Source organism: Panthera onca, chromosome C1 (assembly GCF_046562875.1).
Source record: "Panthera onca isolate mPanOnc1 chromosome C1, mPanOnc1 haplotype 2, whole genome shotgun sequence".
Classification (NCBI taxonomy): Eukaryota; Metazoa; Chordata; class Mammalia; order Carnivora; family Felidae; genus Panthera; species Panthera onca.
Window position 1 is genome coordinate 156,585,898 of NC_138346.1, and position 10,219 is coordinate 156,596,116.

Below are 10,219 nucleotides of genomic sequence, written 5' to 3' on the forward strand. Positions count from 1 at the left end.
AATCTCAGGACCCTGGTGGGTTATTCTCAGGATGCTCATAAGACACAAGATGCTGCTGCTTTTAAAGATGTTAGCTGCCTGTGACACCAAGTGAAGGATTCTTGGGAAGATGCTTGGCAGTAGTGGCAAAATCCTATTTATGCCATCTGTGGATGCTTCAGTCCTACTCACAGCTGCCACCAGAGGGGAGAAGTTGCTTTTTTTTGTGCCTTCTATATATTGCATAGATCATTGATAATGCCTAATCTGTAGTACTCCTGGCATGGGATCCTGGAAAATGTAGGCTTCTCTTCTTCACAGAAGGGAGTGTAAGAATGAATGGAAATGATGCTTTATCAGCTGTACAGTAAAGTCTGTCTCTTGTCACCTCAGTATTCATACATGTAAGCAACAGCAGTAGCAACAATATCATGTTTCTGTTTAACATCGTGCAACCAGCTCATGTACCAATACATGCTGCGTTTACATTTTCCTAAACTTGGGAGACTCAAAGTTCTATGAGTCACTATATCCATTTTTGGATGTTAGTCATTCATCTTTAGTTCAGTCAATTCAGTCATAATATCCCTTTCATACTGTGAAGAATAAACTATAAGATTAACTACAACCAGTATACCTTATATGAAATAGTAGAGGAAGAAAAGTAAATTTGTAATTATTTACAAATTTGCTAAATGTTTACAGATATGTGTATGTGGTAAGGAAGAAATATGTATGTACAGCTGATCATTTACCCATTTCATATTCTCTGTTTTCTTAATCAGCACTTAAGTTGGTTGTGGTTGTATTTACCCAGACCATCATTACTGAAGAATCTGAGGTCTTTGTAATCTTGCCTGGTTTAGATTTTTCTAGTTGTCTATTAGCTTTTAACCTCTGGGTTTGGAAATACTGAATGGTGCTTGCTGTGGGTTGAATGGCGGTCCCCCCAAAAAGATATATCCATGTTCCAATCTCTGTGAGTTCACCTTAATTGTGAATATGACCTGATTTGAAAAAGGGTTTTGCATATGTAATTAACTTAAGGATCTTGAGAGGAGATCATTGTAGATTATATGCATGTACCCTAAATTCAATGATCAATGTCCTTATAAAAAGACCTGCAGAAGAAAGAGACTCAGAAGAGCTGAAAGCCATATATAGGCAGGAGGCAGAGCTTGGAATATATAGCCACAAAGCAGAAACTTTAAGAGGCAAGGAACAGAATTTCCCCTAAAATCTTCCCTAACGTATGTTCCTGCCTACACCTTGATTTTGGGCTTCTGTTCTCCAGAACTTTGGAAGATTAAATATCTGTTTTCAGATACCAAGTGTTTGGTAATCTGTTATACAGTAGCCCTCTGAAACTAATACAGTAGGTATAATCTGGTTTTCAGACATAAGCCTCTTTGTTCCTGTTGTATAGTGGCCATTTTATTTCAGCCTTTAAATACCCAGGGCTGTAACCCACTCTGCCTCTTGGTTCAGTGACTAGAGGAACCATACATAACCAGAGGAGTATTTCAACTTTTAGTCCAGTAAAACCATTGTTGTTTCCCTGTGGAATTGAATACCTCCAAACTAGTAGAGGCCAAAGTTGTGGAGATGAGAAGCAAAGATTTGTGAGTATGTCATTAGGTACTTTCTTTACCTGGTATCTAGCCTCATGTATTCTGGTTATGGGGAAAATACCATATACTGATTTCTAGTTTGGAGCATATACCATACCACAGAGGACAGTACCAACCCCACCAAATTTTGCCACCCATGCACAAAAACTGAGTCTTCAATAGGCCAGCAGCTTTTAGGTGATGCCACATGATAAGGTCAGTGACTCCCATGAATGTGAGCCCGACGTGGGGCTCGATCTCACTACTGTGAGATCATGACCTGAGTTGAAATCAAGAGTTGGCTGCTTAACCAACTGAGTCACCCAGGTACCCCACGGAAAATATTTTAGTAGACATTCTTTCTAAGAAGGGGTGACTAGTAAACACACGAAAGGGTACACTATCAGCAATCATTAGGAACATTTAAGTTAAAACCTGTGAAATACCATCACACAAGTCTTAGAATAACTGGATAATATCAAGTGCTTACAAGAATGCAGAGCAAGTGGAATCGTCACATGCTGGTGGGAATGCAAAACGTTACATGCCAAATGATAGATTGGCAGTTTCTTCTAGGTTCAATAAGCATAAGTGCACGTGACTCAGCAGTGTCACTCCTGAGTATTTACTCCAGAGAAATGAAAACTTATGTTCACAGGAGGTGTGCCTGGCTGGTTCAGTCTGTAGAGCATGTGACTTGAGGTCGTGAGTTCAAGCCCCATCTTGGGCGTAAAGCTTACATTAAAAATAAATAATAGAAAAGAAACGTGTGTACAGATGGTTATAGCAGTATTGGTCATAATTGACCTAAACTGGAAACCATTGAAATGTTATCGGCTGGCAAATGGATAAACAAAATGTATAGCTCTATAATGGAATACTACTGGTAGTAAAGAAGATTGGAGTATTGATGCATGCAGCAGCATGGATGAATCTCAGAAACATTAGGCTAGGGGAATATAGATGTGAAAAGGCTATGTGATATTGAATTCCATTTATATGAAATATCTGAAAAGTGGGAAACCATGAAGACAATGTACATCAGTGGTTTCCTGGGGCTGAGAATAAGAGATTGATTGTAGAATGGTGCAGGGGAACTTTTTGGGGTGTCGGAAATATTCTAAACTGGTTTATGGTTGTGTTGCAAAACTATAAATTTACTCCCCCCCCCCCCCCTTAAAGCAGGCTCCATGCCCAGTGTTGGACTTAAACTCACAACCCTGAGATGAAGAGTTGGATGCTCTATAGATTAAGCCACCCATGCATTCCCCCCCGCCCCACTTTAAAAAAAAAAAGAAAGAAAACAGTGTGTGAGTGTAGAACTTAACACTGGAGTACAAATATAGGTGCCCTTGGTAGACTGGAACTTAAGTAGAGTTTCTGAAAAATTGAAAAAGTAGATAGGATCAGGTTGAAGAAGCAAAATTGAAAAAGTAGATAGGATCAGGTTGAAGAAGCAAACCAAAGGCCACAGGAAATATCATACAGATTTCAAGCTTGAAAATGGCAGACACCAATAATAACCTCAGCATTCTGTCCTCTGCATTGTACAAGGCAACAAGCATAAAGGTTTTTGCTTGGATACAGCAGTAAATAAGGAGATGTGGGTCAGTTAAAGAAGGAATTATCTTAGGTAGTTTCTAATCCATAGAATTGTGATTTCTTAAATTAAGCTTTAAAATAAACACAATTGGGGGTATCTGGGTGGCCCAGTCGGTTGAGCGTCTGACTTTGGCTCAGGTCATGATCTCACAGTTTGTGAGTTTGAGCCTTGCATTGGGCTCACTGCTGTCAGCGCACAGCCCGCTTTGGATCCTCTGTCCCCTTCTCTCTCTCTACCCTCCCCCCCCCCCCGTGCTATATCAAAAATAAATAAACATTAAAAAATTACAGTTGATCCTCAGAGAGATAAAGACATAAAGATATTATATCATAAAAACAAAACTCAACAGATGAGTTGATTGAATAGCAGCATAAATAATGCTGGAGAGCAAAGTGGTGTACTGAAAGGTTTTGCAGAGTTTCTCCTAAAATGAAACACAAGGATAAACAGATGGAAAACAGAAGTTTCAACATGTTGGACAGATATAGAATCCAATGTTTTTCTAATAGGTAATTTTATTTTATTTTTTTAATTAAAAAAATTTTTTTGAGAGAGTCAGAGCATGTGAGCAACTGGGGGAGGGACAGTTGGAGAGGGAGAGAGAATCCCAAGCAGGCTCCACACCCAGTGAGGAAGATGACTGAGAGATTGAGCCCAGGGTAGAGCCTGACTCAGGACTTGCCATGAAATTATGACCTGAGCTGAAATCAAGAGTCCTATGCTTAATCGACTAAGGCACCCAGGCACTGCATATTTATTTTAGAAGAGACTAGAGGGGAGGAACAACTATTAGGGCAACAGTTTAGAGAAATTAACCTGAAGTAGAAAAAAACATGTATCTTTTTTTTTAAGTGTTTTTTTGTTTGTTTTTTTTTTGAGAGTGAGCATGAGCATCTCATTTTTTTGAGATGAGTTGGGGAGGGGCAGAGAGAGAGAGAGAATCCCAAGCAGGCTCCACACTGTCAGCATGGAGCCTGATGAGGGGCTTGAACTCACAAACCATGAGATCATGACCTGAGCTAAAATCAAGAGTCGGATGCTCAAACTGACTGAGCCACTCAGGCGCCCCAACATGTATCTTTAAATTAATGAGGTGGTTGTAGTTAACTAAATATTTTAAAAACCCCACCTAGACACATAAGAAATATCCTAATGCCAAAAATGAAGTCCTGAAAGTATTCAAACCTGATAAAGCTATGCGTTAAGTGTATTTAATTGGTATAATCAATCTGACATTACATTTCAGAAATCTCCATTCTCTAGGGATAAATTGTGCATCATAGAAAGTCCCAACTTTAATTCTCTACCTTGAGACAGACATACTTTGATTTCTTCGTTAACCATCAGACAGCCACAGTGTTTTTCATTGCCTTTCATTGTTCTGTGGAAGCAACTGTCTTATATCCCAGAAAGATCCTTGCCCTCAAATAATTTTAATAAATAAATAATACATGATGTATTGAAAGGTAATGAGTTCTGTGGAAAAGGAAAATAATAGAACAGTGTACTAGAACATAGTACAGTGATGATGGGAGGTGTCAGGTGCAATTTCAAAAAGGGTGATCAAGATAGGCCTTTATTGAGAAGGTGACATGTAAGCAAAGACTTGAAGGAGGTGCGGAAGGTTTTCAGATAAGCGTGAAAAGGAGTGATGGCCATGTAAAAGCTTTAAGAAGCAGGAATGTAAATACTTGGTTCTGGGAATAACAAAGAGGTCTATGTGACTACAAGTGAATACATGATGAAGAAAATATTAGAAGATGAAGTCAAATCATGGAGCCAGATCATGGAGGTACTTCTGTGCTATTATAAGGATCTTTGGGGATAATGGCAGGGTTTTACTAGATTTGATTCTAGGAGAGACATTATCTGAACTTGGCTGTCTTTGTCCTCAAATAGTATGTACCATGGGCATTTAGTTACCCATAATGAAATATTTTTAAGAGTCTCTTGTCTTTTCACACGAATACAGGTAGAGAAATTTCAGATACCCTTCATCTTTCCCAAGCTCTTTGCCTCCACCTTTCTTTTCATACTAGTTTTTCTATCAATTCAGCTTCTTTAGTTGAAAGCAGTAGTAGCCCACATTAGCTAACTTAAGCAAAAAAGAAATTTATCAAAAGGTAAAATTGAATAACCAACTTCTCCAGAATTTTAGGATCCAGGCTAGTTCTGAGTATGTAGCTAACAAAATTGACATTGGAGTGACTTCATTCTCACCATTAGATCGCTCCTGAAGATTTCCATTTTTAGTAGAGTTTTGCCTAGATGAGTCACATACTCATTTCCTTAGGCCTTAGAAGAGGGAATGGAACAACTTTAGGGACTTTTGTCCCACCACTTTTGGGAATTTGTTCTATACATATATGTATATTGTTGGTGAAATGACATGTACAAGATTATTCTTTGCAGCACTGTGCTTGTAATTCATTGCAGCATTGTGTTTGTAATAGCAACATGTCCACTAATATCTTAAGTGAACAGAAGTAAAGGGTAGACAGTGGATATGATATGTTTAAGTAAGATTTACACATTTGATTTTTATAAATATGTAGAGTATTTGTTGTTTTGAAGACTTACCTTGACCATTTTCAGTTATCCAGTCTTTGATTCTCCTTTTGTGTATACATGTAAATTTTGAGACATAACCTAGACTTGTTTATTAATAGTGTTACTATGGTACTAAGATAACTTAGCATCAATGTACATCACATTCTTTATGAGGAACTGGCCTTTTCAGATGCTAAAGTAGAATGGTTGTATTCTGCTATAAAACAAGTTTTAGATATTAGGTGACTGATTTTTTTTCTTCCTATAGCTAAACAGAGCATTCCAAGAGGAGGACTCTCCAGCTACTTTTTATTGCATCAGTATGCAGTGGTTTAGAGAATGGGAAAGTTTTGTGAAGGGTAAAGATGGAGGTAAGTGGTTAACTGAAAAATGAAATTCTTTGTTGGGGCGCCTGGGTGGCTTGGTCGGTTAAGCGTCCGACTTCGGCTCAGGTCATGATCTCACGGTCCGTGAGTTCGAGCCCCGTGTCGGGCTCTGTGCTGACAGCTCAGAGCCTGGAGCCTGTTTCAGATTCTGTGTCTCGCTCTCTCTCTGCCCCTCCCCTGTTCATGCTCTGTCTCTCTCTGTCTCAAAAATAAATAAACGTTTAAAAAAAAAATTAAAAAAAAAAAAGAAATTCTTTGTTGATTTTTTTTTTTTATAACTTTTTTTTTTTTTTTTTTTTTTTTTTTTATTTTTGCGACAGAGAAAGACAGAGCATGAACGGGGGAGGGGCAGAGAGAGAGGGAGACACAGAATCTGAAACAGGCTCCAGGCTCCGAGCCATCAGCCCAGAGCCCGACGCGGGGCTCGAACTCACGGACCGCGAGATCGTGACCTGGCTGAAGTCGGACGCTTAACCGACTGCGCCACCCAGGCGCCCCGATTTTTTTTTTTTTTTTTTTTTTTTTTAATTAACAAATACTTTTTGAGTATCTGTATGCACTTGGGATTATATACCAGTGAGCAAAAAAGAAAAAGATCTAACAGTCTAGTTTATATTCTGGTTATATAAATGCTTTAAACCTATTTCATGAATTATAGCATATTCATAGCAGGAATAGAGGAACCGAACAAAATTAGTCTACAATCTTAATATCGAAAAGTTAAAAAAAATCTTCCCAACATTGGTTACATAATGGTTTAACCATTACTACTTTGTGGACTTTAAAAACAAATTTGTGGGGCGCCTGGTCAGCTCAGTTGGTTAAATGTCTCACTCTTGATTTCAGCTCAGGTCATGATCTCATGGTTTGTGGAATTGAACCCCACACTGGGCTGAGGGTGCAGAGCCTGCTTGGGACTTCTCTCTCCCTCTTTTTCTGCCCCTCCCCCACTTGCATGCACTTTCTCTCAAAATAAACATTATAAAAAATTTAAAAATAATTTTTGTGACAGTATGGGTAAAAAGACGTTCTTGATATATGAAAAAGGTTGCAATACTGTATACATCCTCTGAAACTTTTATATTTAAAAAAATGGCAAACATATGCAAAGGCAAAAAACCCCACAGATATTAAACCTGCTTATCTCTCTGTAATGGGATTACAATATTTTTTCTTCCTTGTACCTTTTTTTTTCCTTCAGATTTTGGTAATGAACACGCACTGTCCTTTTGTATTTTGTATTCAAGGGGAAAATGGGTGTTTTTCCCCCTTAAATTAAAAAAGGATGTATTTTAACATTTCATTTTATAATGCTTTTGTAATGTTTTTAGTTTAAATAATGACAATCTGAAATAAATTGAGAATTACACGATTTCTTCTTAAAAAATAATTTTTTTTTAATGTTTATTTTTGAGAGAAAGAGAGAGCGTGAGCAGGGGAGGGGCTGAGAGACAGGGAGACGCAGAATCCAAAGCAAGTTCCAGGCTCTGAGCTGTCAGCACAGAGCCCAATCCGGGACTCGAACTCACGAACCTCGAGATCATGACCTGAGCCCAAGTTGGATGCTTACCCAGCTGAGCCACCCAGGCACCCCTACATGATTTCTTTTTAAATTATAAAAGAATTGTTCTTTTATAGTATTAAAAGTGAATTTTATTTTATTTTATTTTATTTATTTTTTAAAAGTGCATTTTAACCTGTGATCCTCAAATGGATAGTTAAGATTGAGATTTTGGATGGTAGTGAGAGAGCCTCTCTCCCCCTTTCTTTCTTGGTTTTGTTTTGGGGGAACCAAAAAGACCCAAAAAGAAGCTCAGAAGACAGTTCAGAATTCACTATAATATTCAGTGTGATTATATAGTTACATTCCTCAACTATTTCAAGCACAGAAGTATGTAATTCTTTGGTGCATTCCTTTGAAAAGTATGCATTTTGATCATTTGTTTTTCCTTTTGACTTAGATCCTCCAGGTCCTATTGATAACACTAAAATTGCAGTCACTAAATGTGGCAATGTAATGCTCAGGCAAGGTAAGTTTGACTAATATTTAAACTATTTGTCACTATTAAGAATATATCATTACTAGCCATCTGTGCCACATTTTTTACGCAGCTCAATGATATAATTCATACATGAAGTAGGACAAATACTTGCCTAAAAGTTGCCAGTGTTTGTTATTTGAGCAAAGGTTTTAAGGCTTTCGTATGAGCTAGGAAAGAGTACTTAAGACAGACCATATGTTGCAGCTTATAACAATATGGGCTGGTAATCTGAAAATTCATGTTCCACAAGTTCTCAGTTATCCCTGGAGTATTCATGCTGGGGGGAGGGTACATTATGAGTGTTTTTGCAATATGAATATGTAGGGTTGTAAATATTATTCTGTTTGAACTTAATTTTAGGAGCAGATTCTGGTCAGATTTCAGAAGAAACATGGAATTTTCTACAGTCTATATATGGTGGAGGGCCTGAAGTTATCCTACGACCTCCAGTTGTTCATGTTGACCCTGATAGTCTGCAAGCAGAAGAAAAAATTGAAGTAGAAACTCGGTCCTTGTAATTTTGAGGATATAGAAAGTTCTAATGAGAAATCATTTTCATTTCCTCTCGCATACACATGCAAAAACATTCCTAAAAACATGTTAATTTTCTTGATTTTTAATATTTTATCTCTTATTCCTTCTTACTGGGCATTATGGAAGAATGTGTTAAAATGTATGATATACTACAGGTTGGTATATTTAATGCTAGATAACTTACCGTAAAGTCTTTCAGTGTAATATTTTTGAAAGAGAAGGGATAATTGTGATCATTTGGTAATCAGTAGGTTATCTTTGACCTTTATACTACATGCAAATCCATAGTATCCTTTGTAGTTTTGTAAATACCCTTGCTTTGGAAACTTTTTCAGTACCTTAAAATACCATAACTCTGACCAATCATTTCAGTTCTCCAGAAACCTAATTTAATTGTATAGTTTTGACATGGCTTCATATAATAAAGAGCCTATTTTCAATTGAAAGTTGTAGTCAGAAAAATGGTAATTTCCTAAAGCTCAGGAAACGTTAAGGTGTCACTTCTTTTGCACTGCAGCATATAAACTAGCATATTAATATTTACAAAATGTCTTTTTGAATGTATCAAGGATGTATTTAGTTTGAGTGGAATTTGTGTCAGCAGTTATCAGTAACTTATTGCCTCTTATACTGTAAAAGGTTAAACTTCAATTCCTGTAACCCTGGATAGTATTCATTAATATTAGTAAAAAACTTAGAGTTAGTTTTAGGGCACTTTTTATTTTGAGAGCATGAAGTATGGAATGTGTTGATGAGATTGTTGATAAAGCTAAAGACACTTGCAAAATGATTTTTTTAATGAAATGCATAAAGTCTTTTTGGATAATATAGTATGCACTGCTATTTGCTTGATTATGTGATGTCAAAACTTTAACTATATTCCAAGTACAAAAACAAACTGGATTACTTTGAGGATGTTGAATAGCATTCATGATGGGTTTGTTTTGGTGTGGGGCAACTGCCACCAGCTAAAACAGTGTTGTTAAAATTAGTTCAATAAAAATGATTTTAAAATGTGTAACTTGGGTGTTGAATTGACTTGATGAATATTAAGTGTGAAAGGTATAAAGTTTGTTAATATTAATGTCTTCCTGTTATTTCTTAATCACAGGTAGGCAAAATAAGTCATTTGGTATAGTACTTAAAGTTTTGATGTTTAATGAAACAGCGAGCTTAATTAATCAGCATTAAGATGTATTTGAATTTTTAAAAAGATGTATCTAGCTTTCAGATTTCTTCTTCCTCGTAGTTACATTATGATCCTCTTCACAGATTTAATGATGTTGTATCCAACTCTGAATCACCAGAGTTTATTGTAATTTTGGTATTTAAGAGATAGTCAAAAAAGGTTTGTTTTTAATAGTGCTTGTCGTTTATTGAATATTTACGATGTTTCAGCCACCTTACTAAAGTGCTTTACTTATATTTAATCCTTATTACAGCGTTATGACTTAGATCAAGTGGCTTGCCCCAAGTTACACAGCAAAGAAGTGGCAGATGGGGACTCCCAACTCC

The 10,219-nt window shown here is 36.9% G+C and overlaps 1 protein-coding gene across 4 annotated transcripts in view; it reads left to right on the plus strand.

Moving 5' to 3' along the window:
• USP33 (ubiquitin specific peptidase 33) overlaps positions 1 to 9,725 on the plus strand; it is a 63,202-nt gene extending 53,477 nt beyond the window's left edge. For all 4 annotated transcript variants that reach the window (XM_060625826.3, XM_060625824.3, XM_060625828.3 and 1 more), the window contains 3 exons: positions 6,011 to 6,113; positions 8,090 to 8,158; positions 8,531 to 9,725. In XM_060625826.3, coding sequence (XP_060481809.3) covers positions 6,011 to 6,113; positions 8,090 to 8,158; positions 8,531 to 8,688 — 330 coding nt within the window. In that variant the 3' untranslated portion in view covers positions 8,689 to 9,725. The remainder of the gene's footprint in view (positions 1 to 6,010; positions 6,114 to 8,089; positions 8,159 to 8,530) is intronic.
• The last annotated feature ends 494 nt before the right edge of the window (positions 9,726 to 10,219 follow it).